The sequence below is a fragment of the Dendrobates tinctorius genome, unplaced genomic scaffold (assembly GCF_039654945.1).
Source record: "Dendrobates tinctorius isolate UK_male_01 unplaced genomic scaffold, ASM3965494v1 ptg000083l, whole genome shotgun sequence".
Taxonomy (NCBI): domain Eukaryota; kingdom Metazoa; phylum Chordata; class Amphibia; order Anura; family Dendrobatidae; genus Dendrobates; species Dendrobates tinctorius.
The window spans coordinates 34,161,120-34,183,664 of NW_027361751.1; the positions used below are offsets into that span (position 1 = coordinate 34,161,120).

The 22,545-nt window shown below is 43.9% G+C and overlaps 1 protein-coding gene across 10 annotated transcripts in view; it reads left to right on the plus strand.

Annotated features, from left to right (window-relative positions):
* The window catches only part of LOC141097192 (3',5'-cyclic-AMP phosphodiesterase 4D), a 1,243,227-nt gene that overhangs the window by 955,047 nt on the left and 265,635 nt on the right, over nucleotides 1-22,545 (plus strand). For all 10 annotated transcript variants that reach the window (XM_073584285.1, XM_073584286.1, XM_073584291.1 and 7 more), the window contains one exon: nucleotides 5,331-5,404. In XM_073584285.1, the coding sequence (XP_073440386.1) occupies nucleotides 5,331-5,404 (74 nt within the window). The remainder of the gene's footprint in view (nucleotides 1-5,330; nucleotides 5,405-22,545) is intronic.

The following is a 22,545-nucleotide window of genomic DNA, read 5'->3' on the forward strand; positions in this document are numbered from 1 at the left end:
CCATAACCTGACAGACATGATTATAAGTGAATAGGGGCTGCTAAGTGCGTCTGTTGTCTTTTAGGCCAACGCTTCATCTCAGATCAAATGTGAATAGAGCCGATGCAATCACCAGCTTACACTTCCCATAACATTGATAGTGATCGCCGTCTGTTGGTCATTTTAAAGAATACAAATATAAATTTCAAATGTCAAAACTAGATGAGAGCCGAGTAAATGTTGCCTCTGAAATACAATGTTCTGCAAAGAATAAAAAGTAGAATGGTATCTACATATGTGGATGTAGATAGGTATACTATGTACATGAGTGTTTTAGAGTGTAATGTTTGCATTCTGTTAATACTGCCAGTTCTGCGACTATAGGTTTTTTCTATACATTCTAATACTTTAATCAGTCTTCCATGGGACAGTGAACATACTGGCTATAAATTGCCCAAACTACAGTACTGTATGTTAGTCTGTGTGTATGTATATACCAAAAATGGAGGCAACACTTAAGTGGTACATCTACTGCAAGTGCAAATTTCAGCTTCCCAAATTGAAGCCCTTCTCAAGCACTAAATTCACATTTATTTCTCTTGGACCCCTTGAGTTTTTTTCTCCATTCTTGCTTTTTCTGTACATCTGGAGTACTTTCTTAGCTACTGACCTAGGAGGGATTGCACCACTAAGTGGAAGACTGCTGTTTTTGTTTGTCATATGTATACCATATTTTTTGCTCTATATGACACACCCTAGATCAGAAGACAAAAAACTGACTGGCGCATCCAGACTAGTGTGAATAGGTATATACCAGGAGGAGCTGCCTCCATATACAATATGCAAAATAAGGCTGCACTCATGCTAAAGCATGTCAATGTGGAATATATGAAATTTGAATAGCAATACGGCTATGGAGTATTACCACCTATTCACCCTAGTCTGGATGTGCCAGTCAGATTTTTTGTCTCTTGTATGTTAGCTTACTGACCGAGCACTCCGCCCTCCACCAGGTGGTGATTTTAACTACAGCAGGTCCCTACGTACCCATAAATGCAGGCATTGCTGACAGAGGTGTCCACATTCACCCAGGAATTCAGACATCAGTCTTAGAGAGGTATCACACAGTGTAGGAACCCATCAGACTTTGAGGCCACCTTGACGTTGGTTGATGGGCAGATATAATTTGGCCAAGTTATATAATGCTAAGCGTCTCATATTTTTTTCCTAATGCTCCAAAGCTGTATTGCTATTCAAATTTCATATATTCCACATTGACATGCTTTAGCATGATAGTGTGCAACCCTATTTTGTACACCCTAGATCAGGGGAGCAGATAAATAGTGAAGGGGCTCATACTCACTTGCGAGAGACTCGCACGATTTTCATGTGAGTTTCTCGCATGAAAACCTGGCACTGCCGCCAGCACTCGGACAGGAGCGTGCGGCTGCACAGAAATACATGTAGCTGCATGCTCCGGTCCGAGTGAGTATGAGCCCAAAAGCATATTTCCCATTAATTTAAACTTCCCAGGCGGTGTAATGAAGTGGATAGGACAATCTCACTGATTATAATGCACCAGGGTAGAATAGATCTATTGCTAGTGTTTTTCTGCAACATGTGTATTATACACATATAGCTTTCAATACACAAACTATGTACACTCCTTTTAGCGCTCACATAGACACAACATTTCCGAAAGCACAGTACATGCACACTCAGCTCAGCTGCATATACACACACAGCTCTGCTACATGAACACACACATCTCTCCTCGCCTCAATACATCAAAATCAGCATTGTTCACACTGGTCTTGATGAGGAGGTGTGCTGGAGTCCAGCGCTCCCAACTCATGAAGAGGCATGAGCTTCTTCATGAATCAGGAGCGCCGCATGAGTGTCACATACAAATTCTACACAAATCCTATTCCAGAACCTACTAAAGTAAGATTTGTGGCTTAGCAAATGCCACCGCTCTTCATGAATTTGATAAACGGCAGTCGCCCTGTTCTATTTTGCTGGATCTGGGCGAAAGTAACCTGAGAACACCAAAAAATTACATCATTTTAGTTTAACAGTTGTGTCAAAATTATTTGACTTTTCAAAGCTTTTTAAACTAAAATACTGGCAAAAAAGCTTTGATGAATCGGGCCCACTGTATACACTAAAGGCCCCGTCACACACAGCGAGATCACTGATTTTGTGACGCAACAGCGATCTCGCTGTGTGTGACATGTATCAGCGACCGGCCCCCCTGCCGGGTATCGCTGATCGTGCAGGAATGTCCTGGGCCATTTTTTGATCGTTGGTCTCCCACTGGCCAGCATGTATTGCTGCGTGTGGCAGCGGGAGACCCAACGATCAGAGAGCTCCCAGTGCTGTACGCAGATGCTGGGAGCTGGTATCCAAGGTAAATATCGGGTAACTAAGCATGCGCGTCGCTTAGTTAACCCCTGTGTACCTTGGATACCTGCGTGCTCGCGCTGGAAGCTGGTATCCAAGGTACACAGCGGGTAACTAAGTGACGCGCGCACTTAGTTACCCGATATTTACCTTAGATACCAGCGTCCTCGCTGGTGCTGATCGCTGGTGAAGCTGCCTGTTTGACAGCTCACTAGCGATCATGTAGCGATGCACCAGCGATCTTGACAAGGTCGTATCGTTGTCGGGATCGCTGGTGCATCGTTTAGTGTGACGGGACCTTAACACATTTTGAACTTCCATCCAAGTTTCTGATTGATAATAAGATCTGAAAAGTCCTTCAGCTGGTCAAGACCTGCAGCATCTAAGCAACTTTAGAGAAGTGCAGGTTTTGGTAGCTTTGTCCCCTGCCCTGCACTGATTAGATATGTCAGTATCGGGAAGGAGGAGACCTGTGCTGCCTAATCCTCTCAGTGATCAGGAAGGACTGCGTGTTATTGTTCTTTTCGATCAGTTGCCTCTTGATCTATAAGAAGGAAACTTTTTTAGAAATAATGTTTCTTAGTAAAAGTGAGTATTATAGACCAAAAAGATTCAGTATTCTGTTGTACTTTATAATATCATGAAATGTTTGGACACCCCTGGTCAGAATTACTGTTATTGTGAACAGTTAAGCAAGTTGAAGATGAAATGATCTCTAAAAGGGTTAAAGTTAAAGCTGAAAATAGGCTGATGCATAAGTTTGGGCACCCTGCACGGTTAGTGCCTAGTAGCACCCCGTTTTAAAAGTATCACAGTGTGTAAACGCTGTTTGTAGCAAGACAAGAGTCTGTCAATTCTTGTTTGAGTTTTTTTCATCTATTCCTCCTTGGAAAATTCTTCCAGTTCTGTGAGATTCCTGGGCCGTCAACGATGTTCAGATCAGGGGACTGTGAGGGTCATGGTAAAACCTTCAGCCAGCACCTTTTGAGGTAGTGTTATGGAGTTTGACATGTGTTAAGGATCATAATCCAATTATAGAAGACATCCTCTTTTCTACATCAGCTTTTTTACAGACGGTATTATGTTTGCATCAAGAATTTTTTGACATTTCATTCTTCCCTCTACCTGTGCAATGTTCCCCTTGCCATTGACTGCAACACAACCCCAAAACTTGACTGATCCACCCCCATTCTTAATGGTTGGCGAGATGTTCTTTTCCTTAAATTCTGTTCATTTTTTTCTCAGTACTTACTTTTGATCATTGGGGCCAAAGAGTTCTATTTTAAACTTATCGGTCCACAGAACTTGTTTCCAAAATGCATCAGGCTTATTTATTTATTTGTTTGCATAGTTCTGATGCTGAATTTTATGGTGATGAAGCAGGAAAGGTTTTCTTCTGATGACTCTTTTGTGAAGGCCATATTTGTGCAGGTGTCTCTGAACAGTAGAACAATGTACCACAACTCCAGAGTCTGCTAAATCTTTCCGAAGGTCTTTTCCAGTCACGCGGGGGTTCTAATTTGCCTCTCTAGGAATCCTACGAGCAGCTCTTAATGAAATCTTGCTTGGTCTTCCAGACCTTATTTCGACCTCCACGGTTCCTCTTAGCTGCCATTTCTTATTTACATTTTGAACAGAGGAAAGGGCAACTTGAGAACACTTTGCTATTTTCCTATAGCCTTCTCCTTCTTTGTGAGCCTCCACCATTTTCATTTTCAGAGTTCTGCTTAGACGAACTCAAGGCTGTTGTTTTTTTGGCACAAGGTTAGAGGATGCTGGTTTTTTTATAAAGCTGGGAAATTTGAATCACCTGGCCTCTCCTAACGATGATCGTAAACAAGCCATAACCCTAACAGGCGTCTTTTTTTTGCCTAAAATACAAAGGAAATCTGTCATCTTTATCTTTTGGCCTTTTAGAGATCGTTTCATCTCCAACTTGCCTAACTATTCACAATAACAGTAATTTTGATGTCCAGGGGTGCCCAAACTTTAACATGCCACTGTACATGTAATAAGGGGGACTGTTATGAGCTCATTTTCTCCTTCACCTTTGATGTCCGATGAACTCCCTCTGCTGGTGAAATGAGGTAGTGAAATTGATTTGGATGGGAAAAACCTGTCATCCGAACAGGTGGAGTGTGATTGGACATCCGGAATCTCTGAGTGGATATAAGGCCGCCGACGCCCTGCTGGGTTGCTGGTGATCCTCTCTGCTCTGAGCTCTGGCCTCCAGTTTAGTCCTGTCTACTAAAGATAAGTTTTTGCTCTGCTATTTTTCCATGAGATTTTGTCTGGTTTACTTAGTGTTTGTGTTCAGCCAGCCCTGGTTGGGACTGGCTGAACTCCATTTTTGTCTCTGATCAGTTGATCTCTTTGCTCTGTTTTCAGAATATACCTGAGTGCTGATATAGTGATTTTGAAGTCTAGTGACTTCAGGGCCTTTTCTATCAGACGTGTTTGACATTATTTTTGGCAGGGTTTTTGCGTGATTGCAGACAGTTGCTTTTCTTTCCTGTCCTATCTAGTTAGTGAGGGCCCCATAGTTTGCTCAGCCTGTCTTTCCGTCTGTGTTTGTGTTTTCATCTGTTTTCACCGTCAATACATGTTGGGGGCTGTCTATTGCTTTGGGGTCTGCTCTGGGGCAGTTTAGATTTCCCCTTTCTTTCTTTAGGTTTATTTAGTTCTCCGGCTGTGAACGAGGTGTCTAGGACCACCGTAGGAACACCCCACGGCAACTGTTAGTTGTGGTGAATAGGAACAGGGGTCTGCAATCCGCTAGCTACCAACCTCTCCGGTTTTCTGGACTTAGCTTGTATTTTTGTTTTTTCCTCCTCTGGTGACTCATTCATAACAGGGGACTTTCTCATAAATATACAGCCAAGACGTCACTAGTACTTGCAGCGTTCAATGATTGCCACTTGTAACTTATTCCTTTGTTTGCCTCTTAGGTACTGGCCAGTCTCCGTACTGTAAGGAATAATTTTGCTGCACTAACGAACCTGCAAGATCGAGCGCCCAGCAAGTAAGTGATATTTTTGCAAAGCTTCTTATAAAAACTGGTGTTCATGTCAGAAGATTATTCTCCGTCATAGACCCGTCGCTCAGCACTATAGTTTACAGTGTACACCATTTGTTACAGAATTGTGCAGTTTCTTACACAGAAATATTAAAATAACAAAACATTTTACCAGCACTAACTGTGTTATCCTCCTCCACCTATTATCCATTGTTAAAATTACAAATTTGGAACTAAAACAACCTTTTTGTGAAAAAATGAAAATTTTCAATATTACGACCTAATGTTATCAAATTCTGTGTAGTATCTGTGGGTGCAAAATGCTCTCTACACCCCTCTATAAAATCATTGAGGGGTGTAGTTTCCAAAATTGGGTCACTTGTGGGGGGATTTCACCATTTAGGCACATCAGGAGCACCCCAAATGCGACATGGCGCCCGCAGACCATTTATTCCATCAAAGTCTACGTTCCAAAATCTTATTATTACTTCCTTTCCGTGCCCTGCTGTGCACCCAAACAGTGGTTTTCCTTCACATATGGGGTATCGGCGTACTCAGGAGAAATTGCACAACAAATTTGGGGGTCCATTTTCTCCTGTTACTTTTATGAAAATAAAAATGATTGGGGCTAAAAGTACATTTTTGTGGGTAAAATATGATTTTGTATTTTCACGTCTCTACTTTATAAACTTCTGGGAAGCACCTGGGGGTTCAAGGTGCTCATGGTACATCTATATATAAGTTCCCTAAGGGTTCTAGTTTGCAAAATGGGGTCATTTGTGGCATGTTTCCACTGTTTAGGCACATCAGGGGCTCTCCGAACTGGACATGGCATCTGCTCTCGATTGCAAACGTTTTTGTGTTCAAAAAGTCAAACAGTGTTCCTTCTCTTCCGAGACTTGCTGTGTGCCCAAACAGTGGATTTTCTCAATATATGGGGAATTGGCGTACTCAGGAGAAATTGCACAACAAATTTTCTCCCGTTACCCTTGTGAATTTTTGTGAAATGTTCCTTTGAAGCATCGGAAGGGTTAATAAACTTCTTGAATGTGATTTTGGGGACTTTGATGGGTGCAGTTTTTATGTTTGGATATTTTCTGTCATATAGGCCCCTCAAATCACTTCAAATGTGATGTGTTCTCTAAAAAAAAACAAAAGGTTTTGTCAATTTTGTCAGAAAAAAAAATGAGAAATTGCTGTTCCAATTTTAACCCATATAACTACCTAACAGCAAAAATATGTTTAAAAAATGAGGCAGATGTAAAGTAGACATGTGGAAAATTTTATTTGTTAACTACTTCGTGCAACATGTCTTTCTGCTTTAAGGGCATTAGCATTACGAGTTTGAAAATTTTGCACATTTTCAAAATCCAGTAAATTTTTGATATTTCCACAAACAAACGCAAGTCATATCGAATAAATGTTATCACTAACATGAAGTACAATTTGTCACAAAAAAAAAATCAGAATCAGTGGGATACGTTGAAGCGTTCCAATGTTATAAATCAGAAGTTTGGGGTAAATTTAGAAATGTCATAATTTAAAAAAAAAAAAAAAAAAAAAAAAAAATTGTCCCTAAAAATCAGAGCGCTATGTGACACAAAATAGTTAATAAATAACATTTCCCACATGTCTACTATACATCAGCACAATGTTTGAAATACGTATACCGTATATATTTTTTGTTAGGAAGTGAGAAAGGTTAAAAATTTATCAGCAATTTCTAATTTTTCCAACAAAATTTACAAAACCATTTTTTTAATGACCACATCATATTTTAAGTGACTTTGAGGGACCTAAATGACAGAAAATATCCAAAAGTGACGCTATTCTAAAAACTGCACCCCTTAAACTGCTCAAAATCACAATCAAGAAGTTTGTTAACCCTTCAGGTGCTTCACAGGAACTAAAGAAATGTGGAAGGAAAAAATAATTTATTTTTTACTTTTTCCAACAAAAAAGTTACTTTACACCCAAATTTTGTGTTTTCACAGTAACAGTAGAAAATGCACCATAAAATTTGTTTTGCAATACCCCATTTTGGAAACTAGATCCCTTAAGGAATTTAACTAGATATGTGGTGAGCACATTGAATCCCCAGGTGCTTCACAGAATTTGATGTCATTGCGCCGAGAAAATGAAAAATCATAATTTTCTCACACAAATTTTTGCTTAAGCTTCAAATTTTGCATTTTCACAAGGGTAACAGGAGAAAATGCACCATACAATTTGTTTTGCAATTTTTCCCCAAGTATGCTGATTCCTCATATCTGTTGGAAAACTATTGTTTGGGAGCACTGTAGGACACTAAATTAGCCGGAATAATTAGCCATGTCACGTTTGGAGAGCCCCTGATGTGCCTAAACAGTGGAAACTCCCTACAAGCAACCCCACAAGATGTGTGGTGCACACCTTGAACCCATAGGTGCTTAACAGAATTTTATAACATTGAACTGTGAAATTGAAAAAAATTAAATGTTTCCCTCAAAAATGTTGGTTTTGCCCCAAATTTTTCATATTTACAAGGCTGACAGGCGCAAACTGGACCCCACAATTTGTTGTGCAATTTCTTCTGAGTACAACGATACCCCATATGTGGTCAAAAACTTCTTTTGTGGGACAGTGCAAAGCTCAGAAGGGAAAAAGCACCATATTGGAGTTGACATTTTGCTGGACTGGTTTGAGGGTGCCATGTTTGAAAACTTAGGTAAGTGAAAGAACTGGAAGCGCAGGTGGTCTTCTCTTCCATCCTCCCAGTGGATGGCCATGGAACAAGGAGGTGGAATAAGATTCTGCAGGTGAACAACTGGCTACGTCGATGGCGCCGTCAGCAAGGCTTTGGATTTCTGGATCGCGGAGTGAATTACCTATACGATGGACTACTTCCTAGAGATGGGGTGCACCTTACGAAGACTGGTAAACATATATTTGGAAGTCGCCTTGCTACACTCACCAGGAGAGCTTTAAACTAGAACAATGTGGGAAGGGAAGCAAAAGGCCAGAAAAAGCCATACACCTGACAAATGCTATTGAGAACTCTGCTATTAGAAGTGGAAAGGAAGAACAAAGACAAAAGAATCGAAATAATAAAAATATTGGAGAAAGAGAAACCAATCACAAACTAAAATGTTTCTATACTAATGCACAAAGCATGGGCAACAAAAAAGGAGAATTGGAACTACTAACGCAGGAAAAGAAATATGATGCCATTGGAATCACTGAAACTTGGTAGGACGATACACATGATTGGAATGCAAGACTAGAAGGATACAACTTATTTGCAAGAAACAGACTTGATAAACGAGGAGGAGGTGTCGCATTGTATGTTAGAAATGCGTATGTCTGCACAGAGATTGAAGCTTCAGAGACTGGGAGTTCTGTGGAAACTGCTTGGGTAAGAATACAAGGACAGAACAATGGAAAGGACACCATTGTAGGCATTTACTACAGGCCGCCTGTGCAAGCTGAAGATATGGATGAACTCTTTATGTATCAAATGGCCAAATTCTCCAAAAATATTACATAGTTTTCATGGGAGATTTCAACTATCCTGACATTTGTTGGGAATCTCTCTCAGGCAAAGCGAACAGGTCAAGGAAATTCTTATCCTCTCTTGCTGACAACTTTATCTTCCAAAAAGTAGAGGAGAAAACAAGGGGAACTGCTACCTTGGATATAATCCTTATAAACAGGGAGGAAATGGTTGAGGAGGTAAAAGTGGCTGGGACCCTAGGAGGTAGCGACCATGCTATTTTAGAATTTTGGATAACTAGAGGAAGACGACCTGTGAAGACTCAGACGTCAAGGTTAGATTTCAGAAAGGCAGATTTTAAGGGATTCAGAAAGAGAATTGGAAGGATCCAATGGCTGGATATCCTTAAGGACAGAAATGTCCAGGAAGGATGGGAAATCTTGAAAAATGAAATTCTCAAAGCACAATTGTTAACAATTCCGAAAAGAGTGAAGAATAGGAAGCATTTAAGGAAACCAGGATGGATGAACACAGAACTTAAGCACATACTAAAAAGGAAGAAAGAAATGTTTCTAAAATGGAAAGAGGGAGGCATATCTAAAGAAGAATATAATGCTGTCTGCAGAACTTGCAGGGCACAAATCAGATTATCTAAAGCTGACAATGAATTGAGGCTTGCAAGAGATGTCAAAAGCTATAATAAAGGATTTTGGGGATATGTCAAAAGTAAAAGAAAAGTCAAAGATGCTATAGGATTTTTACAGGATGAAAATGATGAAATGGTAAGACAGGATGTTGAGAAGGCCGAACTTTTAAATTCCTATTTTGCATCTGTTTTCTCTCAGAAAGGAAATATAACATCAACTGTTCTTCACTGTCCTATTAAGGGAATAGAAGAATCCAGGATATCTATAAACAGAGAGATAGTGAGGAAACACTTAGCTAACCTAAATTAATTCAAGTCTCCAGGTCCAGATGAATTACACCCCAGAGTTCTGAAGGAGATAGCAGAAGAAATTTTTGAACCCCTCTCCATAATCTTTGAAAATTCTTGGAGAACAGGAGAAGTCGCAGAAGACTGGAGAAGAGCAAATGTTGTTCCTATCTTCAAAAAGGGGAAGAAGGTGGACCCAGGCAACCATAGGCCGGTGAGTCTGACTTCTATACCAGGAAAGATCTTTGAACAAATTATTAAACAACATGTATGTCAGTACCTGGATAAGAATGAAGTGATTAAACAGAGTCAGCATTGGTTTGTAACTAATAAGTCATGTCAGACTAACTTAATTTCCTTCTATGACAGAATCACTGATTGGGTGGATCAGGGAAATGCTGTAGATGTAGTATATCTTGACTTCAGCAAAGCATTTGACAAAGTATCTCACACAATCCTTATTGAAAAATTGGCTAAGTATGGAATGGACAAGGCAACTGTTAGGTGGATTCATAACTGGCTTAGGCTACTTTCACACTTGCGTTTTTTTGCGCTGCGTTTTTGCTCATACATGCGCATGCGTTTTTTCCCCTATACTTAACATGGGTGCACATTGTCATGCGTTTGTACGCGCATGCTTTTTTTGTAGTGTGCGCCTGGGCGCACAAAATGCATCCTGTTGCATTTTTTGTGCGTCCGACCTGTCTCAAAAAAACGCATGCACACGCAATGCGCACAAAATTCACTCAAAACCCATTAAAGTCTATGGGACCAGGCGCACGTCTGCGCAAAGAAAGCATGCGTTTTTTTGCAAAAACCATGCGCAAAAAACAAGAAAACGCATTAAAGGGAATCTGTCATCCCTTTTTTGAGATATCATATAATGTGTCACATAAGGATTCTCTTAGTACTTTTGCTTCCCCCTGACCCCGCACCGTTCATGCATAAATACTTTTTTATATCGGTTCAGATGTATGTAAACTGCCGCTGTCCGGTCCGCTGGGCGGGGCTTATTCAACTGCTCCCCCTCCCTGTCTTGCTCTACACAAGAAGAAATGCATAGAGCAAGACAGGGAGGTGGGGAGCAGGTGAATAAGCCCCGCCCATCAGACCGGACCGTGGCAGTTTACATACATCTGAACCGATATAAAAAAGGTATTTATGCATGAAAGGTGCGGGGTCAGGGGGAAGCAAAAGTACTAAGAGAATCCTTATGTGACACACAATTGAATGATATCATTATAGGATATCTCAAAAAAGGGGTGACAGATTCCCTTTAAAAAATGCATAATGCGTTTTTATGCGCGTTTGCACTGCGCACTCAGCGCAGCGCAAAAAAACGCAAGTGTGAAAGTAGCCTTAGTGATCGGACCCAAAGAGTGGTCATAAATGGCTGCACCTCCAGTTGGAAGAATGTCTCAAGTGGGGTACCACAGGGCTCTGTCCTGGGCCCTGCATTGCTCAACATCTTTATCAACGATTTAGATGAAGGAATTGAGGGTAAACTGATTAAATTTGCTGATGACACAAAGCTAGGAGGGATAGCTAATACTAGAGAAGAGAGAGAGATATAAATAAACTGGAGCAGTGGGCAGCAACTAACAGAATGGTTTTTAACAGGGAAAAATGCAAAGTACTATATCTGGGCAATAAAAATGAAAAAAGCATATACAGAATGGGAGGAATAGGGCTAAGCAAACAGCACATGTGAAAAAGACTTGGGTATACTAATAGATCACAGACTGAATATGAGTCAACAGTGTGATGCAGCAGCAAAAAAGGCAAATGCAATTCTAGGATGTATTAACAGAAGCATACACTCTAGATCACGTTAAGTCATTATTGCCCTCTACTCCTCTTTGGTCAGACCTCATCTGGAATACTGGGTCCAGTTTTGGGCGCCACATTTTAAAAAAGACATCAACAAACTGGAGCAAGTTCAGAAAAGAACTACCAGAATGGTGACCGGTCTGCAAACCTTGTCTTATGAGGAAAGGTTGCAGGATTTGGGAATATTTAGCCTGCAGAAGAGAAGACTGAGAGGAAACTTAATAGCTGTCTACAAATATCTCAAGGGCAGTCACATTGTAGAAGGATTATCTTTATTCTCATTTGCACAAGGAAAGACTAGAAGCAATGGGATGAAACTGAATGGGAGGAGACACAGATTAGATATTAGAAAAAACTTTTTCACAGGTAGAGTGATCAATGAGTGGAACAGGCTGCCATGAGAGGTGGTGAGTTCTCCTCCAATAGAAGTCTTCAAACAGAGGCTGGACAGACATCTGTCTGAGATGATTTAGCGAATCCTGCTTTGAGCAGAGGGTTGGACCAGATGGCCGAGGAGGTCCCTTCCAACTCTACGATTCTATGATTCCTGTCACATTGGCAGAGCCGAAGAGGTAGCAGAACCCCCATAAGTGGCCCTATTTTTCAAACTACACCCAGTGAAGAAAATGATTACCTTTTTACAGCTAAATTGTTGTTTTAACCCCAAGTTTTTAATTTTTATTTGGGCTAATAGGAAATACTTCACAGTTTTATTTCTTGTAATGCATTATACCTGTCAGTGCTGCACTGACAGAAGCCTCTTAGACCATGCTCTGAGCATGGTCTAACAGGCTTAACATAGCTCGGTGACCCAGATGTCATCATGATGACGACCACGGATCACCATGGTAACGATCAGGCCCTCACGATGATGTCACGGGGAGCCGTTCACATGGGGAGGGAGCCCCCTCCCTCTCCCAGCATCCTAAATGTTGAAAAAACTGGAGTCTGAACTGAGAAAGTAAGTTAATGTGTATGCATAATGTAAGTGCATATTAACACATGACCATTAACCAGAGAAAACAAAAAGCAAAAAACACAAATATCCTGAACTAAAAGGTAAAAAATAAACTGCAAATAATGCATAAAGGTAGTAGTAATAATGATAATAATAATAATAAGGGTATTTAGTAAACATGATTTTGATCAAAATAATGTACAAGCCATCCCGCCACGTCACGGCAACCCTTGTGGAACAGTCCTAACTCTAGTATCTAAAACCTTTCCACTTGCCAAGTGACGTGAATGTGAACAAGGATCGAGCGACTGAACCACTAGTAAAAGCTTAGGCCAGACAGGATGGTTTTCCCAGCTCAGAAAGACGGCGGTCACACCCATATATGCACTGAATGCACAATGAAATGAATAAAAACTGGAGTCTGAACTGAGAAAGTAAGTTAATGTGTATGCACAATGTAAGTGCATATTAACACATGACTAGAGTTGAGCGAAACGGGTCGAAAAATTTCAAAAGTCGCCGACTTTTGGCAAAGTCGGGTTTCATGAAACGAAACCCGACCCTAGGATGAGGTCGGCCACGAGGTCGGCGACTTACGCGCCAAAGTCGCGTTTCAAAAGTTTGTTTTGCGCTCTTTTTCAGCCAATCAGGATCCACGGACACTGAGGGCAACATGATGACATAGGCACGGGTCACCACCATCTTTCAGAAGGGCATGCAAGTGATTGGTTTGCTTTGGGGGGCGTCACAGGGGGTATAAAAGGGCGTGCACGCCGACCGCCATGTTACTCATGCTGATCTCAGAATAGGGAGAGCTGCTGCTGCTGCTGATTTTGTAGGGAGAGCGTTAGGCAGGGAAGAAGACACCAAAAACTGCTTCTGCTGCTAGCGATTTTGCCTGTACAACACACCAGTCACTGTGTGTGCAGTGCAAGGGGAGGCTATATAGTGGTGTATCAGTGGTGTTGGTTGTTGGGCTGCCTTCTAAGGCTTCCTGACATTCCTGCATTGCTGTTTACCCACTGCTCCGCAAACTGCTTTTTTAAAAGCAATCCCAATTTTTTTTTTTGTCCTGCTGAGAAGAAAAAAAAAACTGCTTCTTCTGCTAGCGATTTTGCCTGTACAACACATCAGTCACTGTGTGTGCAGTGCAAGGGGAGGCTATATAGTGGTGTATCAGTGGTGTTGGTTGTTGGGCTGCCTTCTAAGGCTTCCTGACATTCCTGCATTGCTGTTTACCCACTGCTCCGCAAACTGCTTTTTTAAAAGCAATCCCAATTTTTTGTCCTGCTGAGAAGAAAAAAAAACTGCTTCTGCTGCTAGCGATTTTGCCTGTACAACACATCAGTCACTGTGTGTGCAGTGCAAGGGGAGGCTATATAGTGGTGTATCAGTGGTGTTGGTTGTTGGGCTGCCTTCTAAGGCTTCCTGACATTCCTGCATTGCTGTTTACCCACTGCTCCGCAAACTGCTTTTTTAAAAGCAATCCCAATTTTTTGTCCTGCTGAGGTACTGAGCGTGCATTTTTTCACACCATACAGCGGTGTACGCTCCTCACACAGTACCGTGTAACGGCTGTTATCACAGCCACAGTGAAGCTATCTGTGTCACTCTGTGAGAATAAAACGAGGACATGTTCCGTTCTTACAGACCTGCACTCTAGGGAGATTCCTATTCTGCCCAATTCTACATACACCTTGTAGTTTGTGATACACTAGCCAATTTCTGCCTGTGACATAGCGCTGTGATATTCATTGGGCCTCACACAATCCAAAAGTGTCCAGTGTCCACAAGTGTGTGCAGAAATTCAAAATCTCCCTTATCCTCTAGTCACTTTGGTCACAGCTGTGCCATCGAGCCTGTCACATAGCGCTCAGATATTCATTGGGCCTCACACAATCCAAAAGTGTCCAGTGTCCACAAGTGTCTGCTGAAATTCAAAATCTCACTTATCCTCTAGTCACTTTGGTCACAGCTGTGCCATCGAGCCTGTCACATAGCACTCAGATATTCATTGGGCCTCACACAATCCAAAAGTGTCCAGTGTCCACAAGTGTGTGCAGAAATTCAAAATCTCCCTTATCCTCTAGTCACTTTGGTCACAGCTGTGCCATCGAGCCTGTCACATAGCGCTCAGATATTCATTGGGCCTCACACAATCCAAAAGTGTCCAGTGTCCACAAGTGTGTGCAGAAATTCAAAATCTCCCTTATCCTCTAGTCACTTTGGTCACAGCTGTGCCATCGAGCCTGTCACATAGCGCTCAGATATCAGTGGACCTCACACAATCCAAAAGTGTCCAGTGTCCACAAGTGTCTGCAGAAATTCAAAATCTCCCTTATCCTCTCGTCACTTTTGTCACAGCTGTGCCATCGAGCCTGTCACATAGCGCTCAGATATTCATTGGGCCTCACACAATCCAAAAGTGTCCAGTGTCCACAAGTGTCTGCAGAAATTCAAAATCTCCCCTGTCCTATAGACACCTTGTACCTTGTTTTACATTACTATATAGTTTGTTGGATTTTGTCTACATTTCTACCAAAAATGAGGAAGGCTGGTGGAAGAGGCCGTGGAATTGGGCGGGGGTTGGCAGCTGGTAATGATGGTGTTGGTGGTGGATCTGATGGTAGTGGCAAGAGCAAAATAGGACCGAATGCAGGAGATGTTGAGCCTGCGTCATCGTCTGGCTACATAAGGCCTCGAACGCTTAGTTTTCTAGGAGTTGGCAAACCGCTTTTAAAGCCAGAGCATCAGGAAAAAGTTTTGTCTTACATTGCTGACTCAGCCTCCAGCTCTATCGCCTCCTCTTCTTCAGTTGTAAAAAGTAAAAGCACTGAGTCGTCATTGGAGGCTCATGTTGATGAACCACACCTTTCCTTGTGTCCTTCACCCTAACCAAGATTGAAGGATGACGCAGGCCATACTACTGATTACTCCATGGAGCTGTTTTCACATACCATGCCTGGATTATCAAGTGAAATGGTGAATTACCCAGGCCAAGATGAATCTGACATGGAGTGCACTGATGCACAGCCGCTGATGGATGATTCTGCTGGTACATTCACTCAGAGCACTACATTGTCCTCGCAGTGTACAGAGCCAGATTCTGACCCTGATGAGACTCAGGTGCCCCTTCCCTCACACTATACCACCATACACGGTGACACAGAGGAAGGTGCACATGACATAGAAGAGGAGGTGATGGATGACCCAGTTGTTGACCCAGATTGGCATCCATTGGGGGAAGAGGGTGCTGCTTCCAATAGCTCAGATGAGGAGCATCCACAGCAGACATCGACATCGCAACAGCTGTTATCTGGCAGGCCCGGAGCACTCCAAAGACAGGTTCCAAACATCAAAAGAGTTGCTGGACAGCTTGTCCAGAGGGTCAAAAGATCACAGTGTGCTAGGCCGCAAAATGTCTGCCAAAGTAGGAAGAGTGCAGTGTGGCACTTTTTTGAACAAAATCCTCATGATCAGGCCAAGGTTATCTGTAAGAAGTGCGCAAAGACCTTTAGCCGAGGGAAAAATCTGAAAAATTTGAATACCAGTTGCATGCTTAGACATTTAACCAGCATGCACTTGCAAGCGTGGACACAGCACCAAACCTCAAGTGCCACATGTGCAACTGATCACAACGAAGGTAGTCAGCAACGCTACATTGTTTCCCCCACTGTAAGCCCACCGGTTAGCACAGCAGCAAATGTTGAGGTGTCGTTGCAAGGCCACAGCAGTCAGGGAATCCCACTGTTATATCAACGAAAGACTGATTCTAGGCCATCAGAAAGAACACCAACTCCATCACCATCATCAACCCTCTCTCAGTCCGCCCTGTCCACCGCTACTTCCACCATATGCAGCTCTCAAGTCCAGCTCACCCTCCCAGACACTATGAGTAGGTCAAAAAAGTACTCAGTCTTTCATCCGCGTACACTGGGTTTGAACGCCCACATTGCCAAACTAATCTCGTTTGAGATGATGCCCTTTCGGTTGGTGGAAAGCGCAGCTTTCCGCGAACTCATGGCCTATGCAGTACCACGCTATGACCTACCCAGTCGCCACTTCTTCTCTCGCAAAGCCATCCCAGCCCTCCACCATCATGTGAAAGACCGCATTGTCCATGCACTCAAGCAGTCAGTGAGCGGAAAGGTGCACCTCACAACTGATGCATGGTCCAGTCGGCATGGCCAGGGCCGTTACGTGTCCATCACTGCGCACTGGGTTAATGTGGTGGATGCAGGGTCCACAGGGGACAGCGGTGGTGGGACAGTGCTGCCTAGCCCACGGTATAGGAAACAGTTGGCTGTAGGCGTTCGACCCTCCTCCTCCTCCTCCTCCTCCTCCAGAAGCGAAAGCTCGTCCACAGAGCGCAGTCGTACGAGCACTCCATCTGCAGCTGCCACTGTTGCACACGAGGTGTCCCCCTATCGAGCAGCTAGTGGAAAGCGTCAGCAGGCAGTGTTGCAGATGATGTGTTTGGGCGACAGACACACCGCCGAGGTGCTGGCCGAGTACTTTCAGCGACAGACTGAGTCATGGCTGGGCAGTGTACATCTTGAGGCAGGCAAGGTAGTTAGTGATAACGGGCATAATTTTGTGGCAGCCATAGCCCTTTCAAAACTCAGCCACATACCTTGCTTGGCTCACACCTTGAACCTGGTGGTGCAGTGCTTCGTCAAAAATTATCCGGAGTTAACAGCCCTGCTCCAGAAGGTGCGAAGACTGTGCGCGCACATCCGCCGGTCGCCTGTACACTCCGTTCGTATGCAGAAGCTGCAGCGATTGCTCCACCTTCCCAACCACCGCCTCATTATCGACATTGCAACAAGGTGGAACTCCACCCTGCACATGGTGGAGCGGCTGTGCGAGCAGAGGCAGGCCATAATGCATTTGTGGGAGGATACACGGCCAGGCACTTTGAGAGCAGACATGGAGTTGACCGGTGTGCAGTGGTCGAAGCTGAAAGACCTCTGTAAAGTCCTTCAGTGTTTTGAGGAATGCACACGGCTGGTAAGTGCAGACGACGCCATCCTAAGCATGAGCATCCCACTTATGCGTCTGCTCATGCAAACTTTGACGCACCTTAAGGAGCAGGCTTCTGCAGCCAATGTTGATGAGGAGGAAGAGGAGGAGGGAATCCTTGATGACATTCAGCCATTGTCTGCTCAGGGACCTCTCCTGGACGAGGTGGAGGAAGAAGAGGAGGAGGAGGAGGATGATGGGGATGATTACTTAGGGGAGGAGGATGCATCTCGTGGGGCAAGTGAAAATGTTGGCGTGGCAAGGTCTGGTACAGGGTTTGTGCGTGACTGGAGGGATGTGGATTTGCCAGAAAGTGCTCCTCCAACCAGCACTCGCAGTGCATCATTGACACCGGGAACATTGGCCCACATGTCAGATTATGCCTTGCAGATCCTAAAAAGGGACCCCCGCATTGCCAAAATGATGAACGATGACGACTACTGGTTGGCCAGCATCCTGGATCCACGCTATAAAGGCAAATTACAAAACATCATGCCACAGGAGAACCTTGACCTAATATTGGCTAATAAACAAGCAACTCTGGTAAATCGGTTGCTTGAGGCATTCCCAGCACACAGCAGCGGTGATGGTTCTCACACGAGCCGTACGGGCCGGGGGCAGCTTGGCAGAGGTGTTCGTGGTGCACACAGCAGAAGTGGCGTTGGAGACAGGGGTTTCATGACAATGTTGTGGACTGATTTTTCAAGTACCGCTCACACAACTGGTAATACTGCATCGATGGAAAGTGACAGGAGACAGCAGTTGTCAACTATGGTTACAAACTACTTTTCCTCCCATATCGATGTTCTCCCACACAGGTCATTCCCCTTTGACTATTGGGCCGCTAAACTGGACACCTGGCCTGAATTGGCACAATATGCCTTACAGGAGCTCGCTTGCCCAGCTGCAAGTGTGCTATCGGAAAGAGTCTTCAGTGCAGCTGGATCAATCCTGACAGAAAAAAGGACCCGTCTGTCAACCCAAAATGTGGATGATCTAACCTTCATTAAAATGAACCACGCATGGGTTTCCAAGGATTTTGTCCCACCTTCCCCTGATGACACATAGGGTGACAGAAAAATGGCTTGCTTTGGTCCACCTCTTCCTGGGACTTGACCTATTTCACCTTTTGCATCAGCTGAATGTCCAACATCAACATATGCCACTTTCTAAAACTCCCTAACTGTGCTGCCTCCCCCCCCATGGCCGGGGTCACCACCTAGCGCAGTGCCGTTGCCCTGGACAGGTGGGTAGGCCGACTCTTGGGCGCGGGCACTGGCACAGGGTCCTTCATAGTGCAATCAAGTGTCTCTGACGGTGGTGGTGCACACCCGCCGTCAGACACACCGCCGTACTATGAGGGGCCCAGTGCCAGTACCGACGCCCACGAGTGGGCCCCCCTTGCTTGGGCAGGGCCCCAGCATTTGCAATCTTTACCTCTCCCTGCTCCTCCGCTGTGTAGTCTGGGCCGTCAAATCCTTACTGTGCCTGACACCGTCTGAGACTGCCTCCTGATGTATAGACATATATTTTGAATGTGTACGCTATCCATACATGTTATCCGGGGATACGGTACCCTTTCTAACCTTTGTGCAATCACGTGCAATGCATACTGGGCCTAACACCGTCTGAGCCTGCCTCCTGATGTATAGACATATATTTTGAATGTGTACGCTATCCATACATGTTATCTGGGGATACGGTACCCTTTCTAACCTTTGTGCAATCACGTGCAATCCATACTGGGCCTAACACCGTCTGAGCCTGCCTCCTGATGTATAGACATATATTTTGAATGTGTACGCTATCCATACATGTTATCCGGGGAAACGGTACCCTTTCTAACCTTTGTGCAATCACGTGCAATCCATACTGGGCCTAACACCGTCTGAGCCTGCCTCCTGATGTATAGACATATATTTTGAATGTGTACGCTATCCATACATGTTATCCGGGGAAACGGTACCCTTTCTAACCTTTGTGCAATCCATACTGGGCCTAACACCGTCTGAGCCTGCCTCCTGATGAATAGACATATATTTTGAGTGTGTACGCTATCCATACATGTTATCCGGGGAAACGATACCCTTTCTAACCTTTGTGCAATCACGTGCAATCCATACTGGGCCTTACACCGTCTGAGCCTGCCTCCTGATGTATAGACATATATTTTGAATGTGTACGCTATCCATACATGTTATCCGGGGAAACGGTACCCTTTCTAACCTTTGTGCAATCACGTGCAATCCATACTGGGCCTAACACCGTCTGAGCCTGCCTCCTGATGTATAGACATATATTTTGAATGTGTACGCTATCCATACATGTTATCCGGGGAAACGGTACCCTTTCTAACCTTTGTGCAATCACGTGCAATCCATACTGGACGTGAGAACGGCTGGCGAGCTGTTAAGCAAGCTACAGGACCTGTGGTTTGCACACATAAGTTTTTCATTTTTTCAGGAATGACGGTTAGGCCTAATTCCGGAACTGCGGTTGACCTGCACTTACTGGGAAATCATTGTTCGCGGGTAATAATTGTAATCAGTGATCCCCATCACTAACGTTGTTCAGCGGGTTATCTGCACCTGTAAGCGACAAACGCTGGCCTTTTCAGTGTAGCGCACATGCAGCCACGGACATGTAAGGGCATGACACACCAGTTATTGGCCAATCTCATGTGCCAGAGCCTCACGTGTCCCTCTAGTAAGCCGGACTCGGACCGCGGGGCATGACGGAGTCTCGTTCGTTAACGGAATTAAGCTTGCAATGTGTGCATCTGTTCTGTAGCTGGCATGGTTGAGGTTTCCCAGGTGGAGTCGAATTTAACCGTAGGCTCCACTCCTTGTGGTGCCCTTCTGGACATTCCTTTAAGGTTCAGCTTTGCAACCATACTGCCCACGTAAAACAAACACTTTGCCTTCATGAACGCTGTTTGGAGGGTCATGACTCGTGGGAATAACGCCGCCCAATCAGTTAACCTGCTAGAGAGATCCTTCGTTGCTCCCAAGCATGACATCACACTCCCTAGGAAGAAGGTAATGCCACTGTGGCGACCGTACTCCTGGGAGCGACACAAGTGCACTGATGCCCAGCCACTGCTCGATGAATCTGCTGGTACATTGACCCAGACCACTACATTCCCCTCGCACGCTACACGACCTGAATCTGACCCTGATGAAACTCAGGTTACCCTTCCCATATACAGTCCCATCTTACACGGTGACAAAGAGGAAGCTGCAGATGAAAGTGCAGGTTCGGCCCACCCGCCATCAGACACACCACCGTACTATCAGGGGCCCTGTGCCAGTGCCGTCGCCAACGAGTGGGCCCCCCCTGCTTGCCCAGGATCACAGCACTTGCAAAGTTGAAATACTGTGCAGTGAGATGGAAGATGGGGACGACGAGGAGTCCAGACAAGTACAGGGATTCCCTAGCGAGGAGACTTATTTGATTGTTTTCAATTTTGGGACAGCAATTTTTGGGGAGCATTATACTCTGGAGAATGATAGATGGGGCCCACCATACACTGGAACATTCCAAAGGTGGACATCAGACACTGGAGCAGCATTTACAGGGCCCATTATACACTAGAGCATTAGAAATGGGGCCCATTATGTTTGGAGCATTATTTGGGCCCATAAGACAGTGGAGCTTCATCCATGGGGACCAACATATACTGTAGCATTATGTGGAGCTCATCATATACTGTTTCAAACATTATATGGGACCAATGATTCTGTATGGAGAAATAGATGGGCCTCGTCATGAGATGTAAAAAGTGAGGTATTTTTCATTGTACTATACCGCTATTTCTCTGCCGTATCGGAGCATGATGAGTTGTGGTATGTGTTAAAGGGGAGCTCTTTCGCCCAGGGCACATGAAAACCTGCAGCCAGCCCCCCCCCCACAACTTTAGCCAAATAACCCCCATTTTTCAGTGCGTAACTTGTATTATGAAGTTAATTAAGGTTGACAAGCTTAAGTAAGAAGAATTGATGCTTTTGGCATTCAAATGGGCACTGTAGGTGTGTTTCCTGTCCTCCTCTCACTGCCGACTTTTATTCCCCATTGACTTACATTGGGTTTCGTGTTTCGGGACGACCCAGACTTTTCCCTATAATCGGACGATCTTGCTCGACCCGACTTTTGGAAAAGTCGGGTTTCACGAAACGAAACTCGACCCTAAAAAACCAAAAGTCGCTCAATTCTACACATGACCATTAACCAGAGAAAACAAAAAGCAAAAAACACAAATATCCTAAAATAAAAAAGTATAAAATAAATGTGGCGGATGGCTTGTACATTACTAAATACCTTTATTATTATTATTATTATTATTACTACCTTTATGCATTATTTGCAGTTTATTTTTTACTTTTTAGTTCAGGATATTTGTGTTTTTTGCTTTTTGTTTCCTCCTAAATGTTGCAGTCTATATCGATTTTAGCCTTTGGGGCTTAAACAGTTGTAAGCAATAGAGGCACTGCTGTTTGCTGAATTCACGGCTGCAGCCGCATGTGCACAGCTCCCGTGCCAATGCGATTGCCAGGACATATCCAGACTTCCAAGGTCGAGAACCCCAGCCAAAACGTATGAATATGTCCAAGGTCATGATGGGGTTTCCTCAGCTCCCTAACAAAGTTAATTAAATGGATATTATGTAGTTTGAAAGTTTTCCTTATCTGGGGGATAGGGTATAACTTTCTGACCACTGTGGCCCTTAGCGATCGTGAGAACCAAGCAGTGAATGGAGCAGTGGTGGATCATGCACACTAATGCACCATTCACTCTTAGAGTTATTTTTTCCCCAAACTTTTTGTAAGACAGAGCTTACTGCACGTGTTGGGTGACACTTGCTTGGCAACAGGATTAAAGCACATGGCACGTTTTTCTCACAAAACAGTCTATTTGTGTTTATTTAACCCCTT